Genomic DNA, 15,673 nt, shown 5'->3' on the forward strand with positions numbered 1-15,673 from the left:
TATATTTTTTTTTTGTTGTTTTTTTTTGTTTTGTTGTTTTACCACAGGCCAAAAGAGACTGGAGAGTGTCTGTGAAAGAACTGCAGCTGAAGAACTTAATGTTCTGTTCATTCCAAGCAGAGTCACACACTTTATGGTCAGGAGGAAGAAGACAACCCCCCACAGCGTCCGAATATTCTGCACAGACAAAACACAAATAATAATGGCACAATAATCTCCCTGCCGTCCTTTGTTTCAGTCTCTCACCTGTTCCCAGCTAGCCGCAGCGCTAACATCAACACGTCCTCTGCGTTGAGTCTGCAGCAAACTCACAACTTCCATGATCATGGTGGAGCGATAGATCAAACAGGAATAACAGATTAGAGTCACTGGCAGCAGACTGACCTGTACAGGAGAGACAGAGCAGAAAAGTGAAGCATTTCTGAATCATAATCAGGCATGTTTATGACTTTATTAAAGTATTCAGGTAGGCTAAACTTTCAGAAAACCAACTGTGGCCCTTTAAGCATTAGTGTGTTGGATAATCTTAGCATGTCTCCCTATTTACCCAATCCATGTGGATGTGACGGAAGATTTGGTTCACTTACATCCAGCCACATCCAAGGTCTTCTCCTGCATCCCATCAGCCCTTGCTGTGCAACAATGAGCACTTGATTGTAGGATTGCAGTAGAATCAAAAACAGGAAGAGCAGCTGGTGTGGAAGAGAAGACATCAATGCAGTCTGTTTACTTTAAGTCTGTTTCTGCTAGGTTAGAATGAGTAGTTTACCTTGGAAACCATGGCAACGTAGTCCCACGGCTCCGGGGTGTGTAACACCCTCACTGACTGGACTTTGACGGAGTGCAGCAGTACACCATCAGGGCTCTGCTCAGAGCTCAGACTCACACTGCTAAACAAGTGAGGCGCAGGGCTGTACAAGGTGAACTGAACCTTCAGGGCCACCGTCCCTCGGTTCATCCAGCTGCTCGACTTCAAAGTCTTGAGTTTTGATGCAGCTTCAGACCTGCGGAGAAACAATAAATAAAACAAAGCAGTGCACATAATGTCACAGAATCAGCATCAGCAGTTATTGGCATGAGGAAACAATGTTTGTGTCTGCGAGGGTCTCACTTTGTGCGGCCTAAACTGACTGCAGCAGCTTTCTCTGTCAGTGGATTTGTCAGCACAGGATTCTGGGATAAATTGAAAATGATGTTGAGTTTGGCAGAGGGCATGCGAATGAAAATACATTTAAAACACCACATTAAGCAAAAGATGGGTAAGAACCAAGCTTTAGTTCCAAAAACTGTACCAAATATTATACTGCAAAGATGATCAAATTATTATTTTGGTTATTCATTCAGGATGTGGATGGATTCTGGATTGACATCAATAAAATAAAACAGTCTAAAGAAACTGTTACACATTTTTTTTGGCCATTCGTGAAGACTCTTCTCTTATATCATTAGAGGGTATTCAATTTAAGAATATATTTAAAGAAAATCTTGTTAGAAATATATAATGGTTTCTCAATAAATCATAGCATATGCTGCCTGGAGGCTTCCCAAAAAACTTTTTGTATAGTAGCATGTTTTAGATGTACAGGAAAAATTCATATTGTGAATGTTTCTAATTTACCTGAAATATGCTGGAGCCTTCCGTCTTCTGTATTACGGGCTCTCCAATGACAACGTGTGGCTGCTGAAAAATCATTCAATGCAACACCGTGTTAAAACGAACCATCAATTATTCTCCTCACCATTACTTTTTATTTTAACTTAAAATGCGAAAAGTAAAAAACAATTAAAGCTTCACGTATATTTTATGTGTAAAATGGACATTTATATCAGATGTTTGGTTTATTTTTGAAGGATTTTTGACGTGGCTCACCTCGGGTTTTGCTGATGAATTCTGGTACAGGTAGTGGAGCAGACTCGACTGCGACCACTCCCACCAACCCTCGTGTGTTTTTATGGAGCTAGACGTAAAATTGTGTCTGTCCAAAAATAATAGAAATGTTTTTATTCCGTGTTTATGAGTTATATCTGGAGTGCATCGATGCAACGTTTGGGTGCTTACCTTATAAAGTGTCTCTTTACGGCCTTGTTGAGATTTTGATGTTCTTTCACTGAGCTGCCAGAGATTATAATGCAAACCATCAGGAGAAGCATAATGGTGCAGGAAGAGAAATTCCTACATGACAAAAAAAAAAAGGAGGGGGGGGAAAATTTTTGTTTCAAACCTTTTCAAATGCACTTAAAAACACAAAGACAAACCTGAGCGTTTCCTGAATTACAGCCTCTCTCCTCCTCTTTCCACAAGTTTTCTTCAGCTCCGCAAGAGCCGGCGGGCGAGCGAGACGCAGGTGGCGAGCCCTGAGCAGCTGCAGAAACACGGAAACTGAACACCAGAGCGGAAAACACCTCTGATTATACATTCGTCCATGTTGGGTTTGAACCGAGGGATAACTTGACTACCAAAAAGAAACAAGCAAGCCTAAAATGAAAATCCCCGCAACCGAGAGTATCGAGTTAATCCACAAGCATCCAAGTGTTGTCGTGTCACTTCATAAAACTTTCTAAATTACACGGGATTTCAAACTTGGAGTCTCATTTTCACCTTTTCCACAGACGAGGAAGTCTTCTCACAGAGATCAGCCTTTATGAACTGTTCTGGTTCATCAGGATCTTTCTTGCTGAAAAAACAATGGCAATTTTCTGCTTCCTTGTACCAAAAGCAGACAGTCAATGTCACGCCAAATATCTGGAGGGAATAAATAACCGAATTATATTATTGATTAATTGCAAGGAAGTGCTTCTAAGTTTTCTTAAAATGTGTTTCTTTTTCAACACATTGTTATTGCTATTACCAGAGCTGGTTGGATGAAGAACATACAGCCCAAAAGAGAAACGCAAAGAGAGTGTATCCAAAGCACAACCTGGCTGCTGCTGAATCTGACAGAAGAAAATCCACACATACATACATATTATGTCAAGTATTAATGATGTCTACCACTGTTTTCTTTAAAAAGAAGGGTAAAGCTACAAGCTCTACCTCATTCCATTTTCAACTGTGACCACCAAGCAGGAGAGAGACAACAGCGCACACAGCGTCCAGGCCAGAGAGCGACACCAGAACGACGGTGTCCTCGGCTTTTTTTGTTGCTCTGCATTTCTTCTTCTACACCGTTCCTGCTCAGGTCTTTCAGCTCTTCCTTTAGAAGTCAGCAGCAGTTTCTGCAGCCGATCGTCACTTCTTGTCTGGATTGCAGACTCTTCATCCGTGCTTTTACTTTCACGAATGGAGGAAATTGAGTTGACGTCTGAATCCTATAACACCAGAAATTTGACTTCAGAAATATCATTGCAGTGAAAGGGAAGTTATGAGGCACTATTCGAAGGTCAACCTGGTATTTTTTCTTCAGGGCCTCCTGTTTCCACCTCCAGCTGCCGTCCCAAGACAGATGACGATCCAACTCACTGTCGTCTGCTGAAAAGGTTTCTGCAAGGTGTTACAAACAAGGCAAGGCAGGTACCGTCACGCAAAAGGAAACGCAACAAAACAAAGCAACAGAAACCACGAAGTTCGACGGAACCAAAGAGTCAAATCAAATCTGACCCTGAAAATCATCCTGTGGAGTTTTTTCGCGTTTTGCACGTTGAATTCCCGATCCCGACTGAGTGTTCCCAGTCAGTCGAAACAGGAAAGATATCAGTGCTGCTACAGGCAACACAACCATCACACTTTGAAGACCGGTTGTGACAGAAACAGCAGACACATCGACGACGCCCACCTCAAATGGCAGCTGAAAGCAGAGAGGAAAAAAAGAGACACTATACCTTGCAGTTAAGGCAGCCCTCAGTGCATTTCACTGAGATTTTAATTCGTAGAGGAATAAATTGTAGCAAAGTGGACAAAAAAAACTTTTCACATTAAACAGTGGTGTGCAGTTTTATTGAGCCACCTTTACTTTGATACCCCTAAATAAAATCCAGTTAAGCTGATCAATGAAGTGACTTAATTATTACATGATATCTCTGTGATCCCCATGGTAAAACATGGTGGTGGTCGTCAAGGTTGCCTCCACCCACCTGATCGTCTGCGTGCGATATGATGACAGTGTTGGCACACGCATACCCCGACAGGAGAAGCAGGCAAACACTAAGTCTCTGAGTGTGTGTGTGTGAGCTGGGACTGGGGCAGCTGTACACACAAAGCCACATGTGGAAGTCAGCCAAGTAGTCAAAGAACCTGAGAAACAGCATCTGCATGAACACACATACGGAAACAGAGAGTCACACTGCGGCTTACACGAAACCAGGCTTTCATGCCTGCATCCACTTGTTGCACCTTAACCGGATGCATTTCCCCAGAGGAGACGCGCAGCTTCCTCTCCACCCGACCGTCGCCCTCGTTCACAGACAACCAGAGTTCGCCGTCAAACAGCCATGAGCGCTCCGCCGCTGGCCCTCTGCTCACCTGGTTTGCAAGCGGCGAAACAGTTCAGCGGACAGACTGGGAAGACAAGCAGACGTTAAATCGCTGTCGTCTACCTCTGTCACCGCCACTTGTTTGAGGTACCAATCGGGGGAATCACCAGAGTTGTCGTGCCAGACGTGAACCCCCCGCACTGGGCCCAGGCTGTCGGCCGCACTGCGAAGGCCAGAGGCAAAGCGAAGTTTCTCCGCAGCGTTATTGAAATATTAAGAGGTGGGGAAACATTGCTATGCTGCTGAGAAAACATAAAGGTGGAGATGATTTCACCTTAGGATGAAGGTGTCTTTTGTGTTTCTTCTAAACAGAGTGCACCCTGGGACTTGAAGTTCTTTTGTTTGTGAGACGCCATCTTCACCATGCAGCACCATGTAAACCTAGGACAGTTGGAGAACAGAAATATTCTTGTTAAACTATATTTTATTAGCTTATTTAATTGAGTCATATTTCTCACTTCCTCGTTTTGTTGCTGTGTTTGTCACTTTTTTGTTGGTTTTATCAAAACACAGGCCACTTTTGTAAATGAGATCTTGGATCTCAATGAGACAATTTCTATAAATAAAAGGCAAAAAATAAAGAGTTGTATTTTTGGAGAGGCTGGGGGTGTCTGCCAGATGCATACAGCCGTTTCTTTTCTTGTGTAATATGGCTTGTGTGTGTGAAAAACAGTCCTCTAAATGCTTCCTTACTGATATTGTCTGTGGTAATGCAGAACAATCTGAGGCATTTTTGCACGGAGGCAGTACAGGAGAAATTTAATCCAACACAAAAAGCCCGCAACCATCACAAAATCGTTATTTGCAGATGAATGCAGAAAGATCACACAAAAGAAACGTTGGTGAGCATGGAAAGACTTACTTTTGCAGTCATACGGGCCGCAGAGCAGAGACCAGTGTGAATGCAAACGGCGTAGTGGTACGGATCTGCCGGATTGTTGTCAGGAAGAAAGTAGAGCCTCTGATTCTCCTTGGACAAAACATCGGCTCTCTGAGACCAGACCAGCCCCAGGATGTACAGGACCAGCAGGACGGCCAGAATACTGAGCACAACTGGATCACTGGATGCACTGGGAAATACAAAACAGATGGTATGGTGCAGTGGAGTCCAGTAGTACGGTTTTATTTTATACTTTCAAGATGAAGCCCATTGTCTTTTCAAAAATGTTAAAAACGAAACCCCAAAAGATCTAATCACACTTTCATTCTCGTGTGAAAATGAGGTGGAAATGAGGGAAGAGGTCACCTGAGGAAGGGATCCAGATCCCCTGTGACCTGGCTAATCTGAATCTGCTGCTGATACACAGTCAGTGGCCTCAGCTGGTAGCAACTAATATGAACAAAAACAACATGCAAATCGAAAGTTTTACCATGGCGTCTTATTTTTTTATTTTTTGACTATGTGGATGTGTTTGAATTCTGGAGATCCGTCCACACACAGTCCACGCCTCACCTGCAGTTCACCGCAGAAGACGCGTCCGATTGGCGGGTCCTGCAGCCGCGGTGCGTCCAGGCCCCCTGCTGTCCGTCCCAGGACAAACACAGACTGCTGTCCGCTGTCACGCTGTAGCTTATCTGTTCGCTTTGCAGCCTGCTTCTGTGTAATCTTGCAAACTCGGCGTCCAGCAGCGCCATGTGGGCAACGCCCGCAGCTGGAAATTGCAGGAGATGATTTGATTTTCACAGAGCAGGAATTCTAGTGAAGTCACAGCAACTCCAATCACACAGAGTTGTCCAGAAGTGGATGCAGGCTAAAAGTGTTTTTATTAGAGGTACTCTAATAGAGAATCCTCTTACCACTGAGACAGGAAGGCGGCAGAGTTACACGTATGGTGTTTTGCTCCCACTGGTGAATCCTTTTCAGGTGGTGCATGCTGGGAGTTGGCCTCTCAAACATCCTGAAAAAACCAGCAATCATGATCTAGTTTCCTATTATTGTTGACAATGACATGTTTTGTTATGTTTGTTGTATTTTATCCGGATTGGGTGCGATAGGTCAACACAAAGTGGTGCATAAAGGCACTTTGTGTTGCCTTGTTGCTGAAAATGTGCTATAGAAATAAAATTACCTTTTACTTTTAAGTGAAAGAATAAATGGTGCGTTTTCAATTTTAATCCTGGGAGAAAACATGAGGTTAGAAAAGACTTAAGAGTGGGGTGGAAGTTGACCAAGTGGCCCAGTTAAAGTTCAGACCTAAATTCAACTAAGAATCTGGAGCAAGACTTAAAAAATGTGGTTCTAAAAATGCTCATTAATCAACTTTTTTATTTTTTTTTTACATTGAAGACTGCCGCAAGATTTCTAATGCTTTCGGACATTTTTCTCTTTCACAATATTGGATTTTAACATTACAAAATGTGTGTGTGTGGGTGGGGGAAGTTGAGAGAGTGCCGTTTGTGTGCTTCTTGTGTACAATCAACAAGTCTACCTGAAGAGAAGCATGACGGGAAAAGGCTTGCTGGGCAGCGGTGTGAAGGCCACAGTGATCTGGATGGCCTGCTGCAGGAGCTGCTGGCTGATGCTGAAGTTGTGGTAGCTGATCTGGTTACGAAGGAGGACGTACCGACCGGTAGAGCTCTCCTACGGCAGGACATTTTGCACGTAAATTAGGCATGATGGCCGTTTTTGGTAGACACGGAGATCTAGACACCATTTTTGAGAGAGCGTAAAAAAAAAAGAGACGGCGTACATTTCTTTGCGGAAGTTGGATTTCAGTGTCGACTGGCTGAGGGAGTGAGTGAATCTGGATTTTTCTCCTGTTGCACTTAAACAGACTGAAATCCACCACCGGCCCGGTCAGCTGGGGAAAGGAGGTGAGAGTAAAATCTCCCCCTGTTTCAAGTTGTGCGTCTCGGGAGCAAAGGTTGCGGTCGAGCTGAGTCAGCACTCTGAAGACGCAGGATTGCTGCTCGCTGAGTCGAGCCCTTCCAGCTTGGAGCCCGAACGCGCTCTGGATCAGAGCAGCGGGCATGCGGACGGTGGTGAAGCCGCTCCGGACGATCACAGAGGTTCGGTTTTGGGATGAAGCGAGAAGGTCGACGGGGCCGGTGGTAACTCTGTGCTGCTTGGCCTCGTGGGGCAAAACATCCCTCTGGAAATGAATTAAGTCAGAATGAATCCCCAGCGGAGAAACCTGTTTAAAATGGCTCAAATTTGAAGCAACACTCCTGAACGCACCAGCATCAAGTCTGCTGCAGTCTGGAGAATCTCCTCCACAAGCTGCCCCCGCCGGTTTGCTGCAGCCGCTCCTCCGTGTTGGAGGTGAGGGCCAGCGGGCGACTCCTGTGCGCAGCTATCAGATGCATTTTCAGAATCCTTTGCGTTTTGCGCTGTGGGTGATCCTGGCTCTAAAACGCGGGTTCTGTTAAAACGGTCTGCCGCTTTAGATGTGCAGCTACAACTTGTGACCACCTGGAGGCAGTATGACACAGAGTTGATCAGGCTCTCCCGGTTAGCACTAAACTCAGGAAGTCTCTCTGAAACAGACCCGACGAATGTCGCTACATGCCTGACGCTCGTTAATGTCACCTGAAGGAAAGGGGGGGGGGGGGGTGATTTTGTCAGAAAACCTTTTTGTCATTCAGGACATTCCCATTTGAGCAGACATTCATTTCTCACCTGATTCGTAACTTGTAGAAGCTCATTGAGAATAATGATGCTGTCAGCGACTGATTTCTAAAATTATTAAAGCCATAATAAATATAACCAGCGTAGAAACCGTTGCAGACTGAATCGAGCAGTGCAGCGGCTGTGTGTCCGTACCTCATCACTCCCCTTGAAATCGCATAAAGTGCGAATGAGCACATTGCGAGTGTGTCTCTGTGAGTGTGTGTTGGCCTCAGCATCCTGGCCCAGTTTGTTCAGGACGCTGGTCAGGAGGCTGACGTAGTTACGGATCTCAACGGGATTCCCAAGACTTACTAACGTGGACAAGATCCTCAGACTCTCTGAGCTGCAGGCAAAAAGAAGTATCACATGTTGGACTCCTCTGTAGTCCTGCTGATTAAAAAAAGAAGCTATTAAATGGTCTAACTGATGCTACTTTTTAACACATGTTACAACCATGCCTCCAAATAAAGTACTTTTTCAGAAATTATTTTCTAAATATATATGTTTTTTTAAATGTCAGCAATTGTAATATTCGGGTGAAAAAGAACACAAGTAAATAGAACCTGATATTTGGCAATTATCCAAATGTAATATGCCGTCAAATATCAGCAAAGCTATTTACAAAATCTGTCCCTATAAAAAGTCCAGTGTAAAATAGTAAATGCCAAAATTCATAGCTGACTTTATAACTAAGCTCTCATGTGGATGCTTAAGTCAACACAGAAATGATAATTTCTTACTCAATAAGTTGTATTTGGTGTCTGTCAAAATATAAAGTGCTTTATAAGTCATGTCAGCTTGGTTTATCTCAAATGTTTTAAATTCCCCCCCAAAATCTCATTTAAAAAAAATCTAAAACGTGGTTTAAAACACAACTTAATAAGCTTTCCTTTTTTATGTTCTTCTGATTTTTGACAAATGAAGCATGTCTTGTTAAAAAAAAAGTAATTTAAAAAATTGCCTTAATAGTTTCATTGTTTGGTTCTAAATAAAACACAAATGTGATCGCGAAGCACTGATGGACTTTGTCTCTTACAGCTTCAGAGCAGGATCACGGTGAAACGGTGAAGAGGACGAGTCGTTTCCGATGAAGCTTGGTCTGACTCGGACGGCGACAGGACATGGTTTGGTGGCTGATCCAGAGCTGCTGCTTCTGATTTCAATGTAGATTTTTACTTAAGAAAAACAGCAGTAAACGAGGTTATTCAGTCTGATGAGCAGGAGGAGAACTGATGAGGTTGAAGAGGGTCTAATCTCATCAATCTGCGCCGAATATTCACCTTCATGGTCATCTCTGGGGTCACCAGAGGGCAGGCTGAAGTAGTACAGGAAGTCTCTTCCCTGGTACATTGTCCTGGCGGGTCTGTCTCCTATACTGTAGCTGTACTTGTACTCTAAGTCCTTATATAAACACAAAGACACTAATTTAAGCTAAAACTTCAAAGTTGTGGAGAAAAAAGAGGTCAAATTTAAATGGTGCTCTGCAATAATTTGATGGCTTTCCCAATGAAAGTGTCGTTAAAACTTAAAAGATGAAGCCTGCCAGGGTGTATTACTCAAGAATGGAAGACCAGATTAAGATATATTTCAATCTTAATGATAACAGAAAATAATGTGGAAATGGATCTCATGTATGAAGCCTATGATAAATAAAAAGTTAAATACACAGTAACGTTTCAGACCTCCCGTCCTGAGGTGCAGAAGATGCTGAAGGGAGTATGTAGCTCCATCCCTTCAACGGGCCGAACCTGGCACCTCACACCTTCTGGGACCGGGCTTGTTTTTAGGAACAGCTGAGTCTGACCGATCCAATTATTTTGAGACTCTTGGAAAAAATAAAATTCATTTAAAACAACCTTGATAATTCGTTTTTCTTTAACACACGGGTGTTGAAACTTACTGGCAGTGACCTGCAACATGTAAATGCTTCTTGGCTTCAGGCTGAAGGGCCTGAAAATCAGCAAAGTGGAGGAAATCCCTGAAATAACAAAAGATGCAACACTAAACATCGAGCAGGAAAGCGTGTTAGATGACATGACTTTATGACGTTTCTGAAGGCTCCACCTGTGTAAGTGTAGGACTCAAATAGGCCTTTTTCTACTGCATCTCGGTGGAAGTCAAGCAAAGTTGGCTCCTGAATCGCTACAGAAGGTTTGGGATCCACCAGGTTACTTCCCTCGTTCTGGAGTGGCATCAGATCAGACTCCGAGTTATCAATTGGACTGAATCTCTCGGTATCTGTACCTAGTAAAGTCAGAGATTTATTAGATAACAATCTTGCACAAAAATGGAAGACAGATGTTGTAGGATTGCTTTGTTTTGTACCGTAAGATCTTCCTGCTGACACCCCTGAATCTCCTTCCTCCACACTTGGATACGGAGCATCATAATCACCAGAACCTGTTTCTGAACTGACTTTAAAAAAAAGTAATTATAGTTGGATTTTGGAGATTGTGAACAACATGACATAACATAACACAGCATCATTGGACAAAAAGTGTATGGAGAAATAACATGGCAACAAAATTTTTCCTGTGTCTGAGTAAAATTTGTACAACCACTACATGTACACTGGCTGGACTTAGCCAAAATTCATATTTTTGTGAGCTCTAGGCCCGATTATAATGTGGTTCTAACCTCCTAATATAGTTCAGGAGGTTTGCCTTGAACAATTAAACTGTGAGCAAAGCTAAAAAAAACAAAAAAACAAAAAAAACATTAACTTTGGAAGATTTTTGCTCTGATATTATTTACCTAGTTGATGCGCTACATCATCGGCCTCCATTAAAGGAAAAGCATATCTCAAGTCAGCAGAGGACTCACTTTGGATTTCTCTAGACCAAGGCCGTCCAGTGTCCTGGTCAAGGACAGAAGTATGGGACGACCCAGACCTTGACAAATCTAAAAGGGGAGCAAACAGGGCAAGTAGATTTAGTGGAAGACAGTATTTTTGTAACGATCTGTTTCAGACTAACGCACCAGATTGATCTGGTTGGTCTCTGCTTTCCTTTGACATCTCAGGAGTCAGGGTGGATGTGCTGGGATCCTCCAGGATCGCTGAAGGGGAGCTGACATCTACTGTGTAACAAAACGGGACTGGAAGAGAACCAAAACGAGGTCAGGATATTTTTTTTACATTCATTAAAACCAGTGAAAAGCAACAATAAGTTGTGCAAACTGAACTTTGTTTACCCTCTGTGATGGGTTTGGACGACGCGTTGACCAGGTAAAGACTCCATGTGTACTGAATGAGTTCACTGTGAATGCTGCAGTCCTCACAAAGTGCACGGATGGAAAAAGACCGATCCCAGTTCACGTGATCTCCCTGGCACTGATGGCAGAAAACTGAGACCTTCCTGGGTACAACATGTTCCAATCAATTTTATGGTTTAGCCCACTGCTGCTTTTTAATGTATTCAATCCTGTTCACCAGTTAGTCATACATATCTCTGTGATTGTATCAGTTTTTTTTCAAGGAATGAGCAAATACCCGGTGAGGTGTGATGTGACTGTGAGGAAAGCCTCGGATGAAGCCGAACGCTCTCCGCTGAGAACTGTCAACGTGAACTGGAACTGGTCAAACTTGGGCTTCAGCAGACTGGGAGGGAATTTCAGCACAGGGGATGAAGTGAGAATGTCCTGGTCAAAACAGGAGCTGGTGATGGTCGAAACTGGTTTGCATGCCCAAGTGTAACTATGGAGAGAGAAAAATACTAAGAGGAAGCAATGATAACCTTCCAGTTGCTATTAGAGCAAATACGACAAATCTTAATTATGGTGGAGGGTTATCAACTTATTCCTACTGCTTCCAGCCAAAGGCAGTCTACAGAAATAAATGAGCAGAAAACAGAAGTAAGCAAATAAGAAAAGTCCAATCAAACTTATTTTGCAATTCAGTCATTAATGTTCACTGTATTCAGAAGTTTCTGAGCCTTCCTTGAACACTCAGAAAATACGCCAAGCAGTTGCCAGTTGGAGCTGCTCCAGGTTTTAAGCCTGCTAAAAATTAATGTATTGTAACACTGCCATGAAAAATATTAATGAATTGTGTCTAAATCCTATAAACTTTTGCCATTAAGTGTCTAATCTGGATGAAAGTTTGTACCTGAGAGGGTTCTTAGGGAAGTCTGGATCGTAGGATTTCTGTCCGTCCAGGGTGACCACATTGCTGCTTGTTTTGCCAATAAAGACGTTGGTGCCACCCTGGATGAACGCCACCGGAGGGCTTGGCTTCACTTGGAAAGCCACAGTGTAGTTGCTGTACACCACACTGCCAATAACTTGAACCTGGAGAGGACAGAAGCATCACTTGAGTAAAAATCAAAGATGTAAATATGGGATTGGGACATAAATGTGGGTTAAAGCCACAACTAACTAAACAAAGAAATTACCAAAAAAAAACACGATGATTAATTTGAGTTGGACTCTTTAAATGAGTTGCACTCTCTTTCCCATTAAATAACTTACTCTTGCTATGGCCATGAAGGTGTCATACTGCAGGAGATGGCTCTGTAGAATCAGGCTTTGTCTTTGTGTGTCTGTATGAGGCAAATTAATAATCTGGCCTCCAGAACCAAGTAAAGTCCAGGAGTAGCGAAGGCCCTCTGATATGTCGCACTCCACATCTGACTCAAACGTCACACCCAGATGGATGACTTCATGTCTCTGAAACTTGGCACAAGAATGAGGCTTAACTTCTTTGACACTAAAAAATCCTCTTGTATGATGAGGTTGAAGTAGAGTCACAGCTTGTACCTGACGTTTGAGCGGACCCATGTTTTTGACAGGTGGAGGCCGACACGGCCGGTCCACGACGAAGACGTAGCTGCTCAAAGACGCAGAACTGATGAGATTGGACGCGATCACTTTGACCGTAAACTCTCCCAACCTGCTGACACACAACACAAACACTCGCTGCGTTGTGGAAAAGTGACGCTTTGAAAGAAACGAGTTCTAAATTCAGTGAAACTCCCCGGCTTGCCTGTGGAAGACGTGACGTGTTGTGCTCAGCCCGGGCCTGGTTGTTCCATCTCCGAAGCTCCAGACGAAGGTGAGGTTGGTCCCGGCATTGACTCTGCATGTTACTGTGAGAGTCCGATTCCTTAAGACCGAGGCCTGGTGGACCAGCCTGCTGAGCTTCACAACTCTCTGGATCTCAACGGGAAACACGCCTGATGTGACCGACATTTGACCCCAAGATGCAGCCGCTACCACATTGTAACTATGTGAAGAGAGGAGGACAAAAATTATGTCTAAGAAGCAAGAAACATTATACAAAAAATAACTGTACCAATGCGGGCATTTTAGCAACTTGCAACTTGATCCAATCTAGTTCAATGAGATTCAGCATACAATATAATATGGAACAATAAAATGCAGCATGATACAAAATGTGATGCAATTCAATATAATGCAATAGAATAAAATGCAATGTATAATGTGTTGTTCCAAGAGGTATGCTATGATGACAATGCAACATATTATGAGATTATATAATATAATGTGATGCTATGCAGTCATTTATTAAATAATCCATTCATCCATTTTCTGCAGCAGCTTGTCCTTGTCCTGGGTTTGACTCCTGGATCCGATGCGACACAATACGATACAATGCGATACAATACGATACAATATTTACTGTATTTTGGACATATAACTGATTTAAAAAAAAAAAAAAAATCAAATCTACGGAAACATAAACAAGCTTATAAGCGGAAAGTATTTTTTAATTTGCATATTTTACAGGTGATTCGTACCGTCCAGGGTTATGGTATCTTTTTGTGATGGTCCTTAATCCGGTTCTGGCTCCTCTGGAATCTCCAAAGTCCCAGAGGAATTCTACAGGATCCGGTATGTCAGTGACAACCAGGAAGATTATGTCTTTATTTGTGGGATACACTTGCCGTTCTGCATAAATCCTGACATCTGAGGGGGGGAGATCAATCAATAATTTTGTTCAGTGCAGAAATCTAAAAGCCTAAAAGAAATCAATTCATGCAATAATTCTTAAAAATTGTACACAAATTGTAATCACTCTCGCAACAAGAGAGTTACACCTCTTTAAGAGTTTCACTTCTTACCCTTCTTCTCACTCTGAGCTGGTGGTTGCTCTGTTGTAATATCTTTAGCTTCTGACTTCCTTTTCCCCTTGACACACATTATCACACTTTTGCTCTGAAAATAGACTCGATTCTCAGCTCGCAGCTGATTCGCAACGGGCCCGCTGCGGGTGAAAAGCAAAACCGCTGCTGCCTCGGCCCCTGCGGTGCAGCTGCTGCCTCTGTGCTTTACCTTTGCATTAACCAGCAGAGAGACGGTCGCGTCTGACTTTCCTGAAATGCTACATGAAACCAGACACGTTAGGTTTGACGCGACCCCCTTGGCGAGGTCAAACAGCAGCTCGCGGTAACAGTGCTTCTCTGTGCAGATACCGTCTCTGGGATTATCAGAACTGTGGTTGGATTCTGCTTCCACTGTCAGCTTCAAGAGTTCATTGTCGTCAGAAATATCACCTGCTGCCATCTTATTGTCAGACACATCCTGGCTGCGGTCGGAGATGAAAAGACACACAACTACCTGCAGGACAAAAGGCACATAAAGATCATCCGAAGCTCAACAATGTGTGATTAAAGGAGGGTTCGTTGATGCCTGAAATGTAAAAATGAACCTTAGTTTTATACAGAACTAAAGTCTTTATTTTGTATGTGTAACTACAACCTTAGTTATTTCAAATGGAAGACATGATGTTGAGATTTTTGGAGAAATTGTGAATGTATAGATTAGTTTATAATGATCCATATTTGACTTAATATTCCATTTGAAAACATGCATTTGTTTTGTATGCATTATATTTTGTTATGACTTTACTTGCAAAACAGCAACATTTGGCCTTTGTTACACACCTAATATTATTATGAAAATTTGGTCATAATTTGGTCATATATATATATATGACCAAATTATATATAATTTGGCATATATATATATATATATATATACACACATAAATTTGTGACCCTTGTTTTTGCTTCTTTTTTTTTTACATTACTATAGACAAAAACATTTGTTTGTGGCAGTAAGATAGAAAAATAAAAGGAAAGTGTTTGATTTTCTTTCTTTTTTTTAATTGGGTGATTGCCCACAGATTATTTTTTACAAAGCATTAGAAAAGTATTAGTGGTAAAATTATTTTTGGGGATTTTTCACATAATGCAAAAACTAAACAATACTTGTTAACTTAGATACATATATCTATCAGTCTTAGAGACTGGATAATACATTGATACTAGATTTTTTATTTTTTTTATTTGTTTTAATTTTCAGGGTTTTCTTGTAAAACTCCTGTTTGAACATAGTGCACATCAGCAAAGTGAAATGAGAATTGCAGCAAAATCTATTTACTATACTGCACTTATTATACATTTTAAAAAATACTGTAAAGTGCAATTAAAGAGGTTTTTGCATGGTTAATATTATGACTTCAATATAAAAATCTTGACCGATTTGACAACTCATCTTCAGAAAATAAAATATCCAAAAATGTCCAGTTTGATTTGATAACTTTGATCGTTACAGGTTTAATATATATATATA

The 15,673-nt window shown here is 42.1% G+C and overlaps 1 protein-coding gene across 1 annotated transcript in view; it reads right to left on the reverse strand.

Moving 5' to 3' along the window:
• Window positions 1-15,673, reverse strand: part of pkd1l1 (polycystin 1 like 1, transient receptor potential channel interacting) — a 45,371-nt gene that overhangs the window by 2,306 nt on the left and 27,392 nt on the right. The window contains exons 6-48 of the mRNA XM_017301766.1: window positions 14,161-14,656; window positions 13,837-14,005; window positions 13,062-13,301; window positions 12,836-12,968; window positions 12,548-12,751; window positions 12,186-12,367; window positions 11,571-11,774; window positions 11,273-11,436; window positions 11,060-11,176; window positions 10,835-11,005; window positions 10,406-10,495; window positions 10,145-10,324; window positions 9,981-10,058; window positions 9,763-9,905; window positions 9,361-9,481; window positions 9,117-9,255; window positions 8,234-8,423; window positions 8,090-8,146; window positions 7,649-7,999; window positions 7,161-7,562; window positions 6,900-7,051; window positions 6,268-6,368; window positions 5,924-6,122; window positions 5,717-5,800; window positions 5,333-5,540; window positions 4,745-4,851; window positions 4,534-4,633; window positions 4,331-4,459; window positions 4,072-4,245; window positions 3,599-3,785; window positions 3,387-3,481; window positions 3,035-3,309; window positions 2,850-2,934; window positions 2,600-2,743; window positions 2,257-2,363; window positions 2,060-2,173; window positions 1,871-1,976; window positions 1,619-1,681; window positions 1,112-1,173; window positions 770-1,004; window positions 588-692; window positions 247-384; window positions 43-177 (exon numbers count right to left, since the gene is read on the reverse strand). Of these exons, the coding sequence (XP_017157255.1) occupies window positions 43-177; window positions 247-384; window positions 588-692; window positions 770-1,004; window positions 1,112-1,173; window positions 1,619-1,681; window positions 1,871-1,976; window positions 2,060-2,173; window positions 2,257-2,363; window positions 2,600-2,743; window positions 2,850-2,934; window positions 3,035-3,309; window positions 3,387-3,481; window positions 3,599-3,785; window positions 4,072-4,245; window positions 4,331-4,459; window positions 4,534-4,633; window positions 4,745-4,851; window positions 5,333-5,540; window positions 5,717-5,800; window positions 5,924-6,122; window positions 6,268-6,368; window positions 6,900-7,051; window positions 7,161-7,562; window positions 7,649-7,999; window positions 8,090-8,146; window positions 8,234-8,423; window positions 9,117-9,255; window positions 9,361-9,481; window positions 9,763-9,905; window positions 9,981-10,058; window positions 10,145-10,324; window positions 10,406-10,495; window positions 10,835-11,005; window positions 11,060-11,176; window positions 11,273-11,436; window positions 11,571-11,774; window positions 12,186-12,367; window positions 12,548-12,751; window positions 12,836-12,968; window positions 13,062-13,301; window positions 13,837-14,005; window positions 14,161-14,656 (6,936 nt within the window). The remainder of the gene's footprint in view (window positions 1-42; window positions 178-246; window positions 385-587; window positions 693-769; window positions 1,005-1,111; window positions 1,174-1,618; window positions 1,682-1,870; window positions 1,977-2,059; window positions 2,174-2,256; window positions 2,364-2,599; window positions 2,744-2,849; window positions 2,935-3,034; window positions 3,310-3,386; window positions 3,482-3,598; window positions 3,786-4,071; window positions 4,246-4,330; window positions 4,460-4,533; window positions 4,634-4,744; window positions 4,852-5,332; window positions 5,541-5,716; window positions 5,801-5,923; window positions 6,123-6,267; window positions 6,369-6,899; window positions 7,052-7,160; window positions 7,563-7,648; window positions 8,000-8,089; window positions 8,147-8,233; window positions 8,424-9,116; window positions 9,256-9,360; window positions 9,482-9,762; window positions 9,906-9,980; window positions 10,059-10,144; window positions 10,325-10,405; window positions 10,496-10,834; window positions 11,006-11,059; window positions 11,177-11,272; window positions 11,437-11,570; window positions 11,775-12,185; window positions 12,368-12,547; window positions 12,752-12,835; window positions 12,969-13,061; window positions 13,302-13,836; window positions 14,006-14,160; window positions 14,657-15,673) is intronic.

This window comes from Poecilia reticulata, linkage group LG20 (assembly GCF_000633615.1).
Source record: "Poecilia reticulata strain Guanapo linkage group LG20, Guppy_female_1.0+MT, whole genome shotgun sequence".
In the NCBI taxonomy this organism is placed as follows: Eukaryota; Metazoa; Chordata; class Actinopteri; order Cyprinodontiformes; family Poeciliidae; genus Poecilia; species Poecilia reticulata.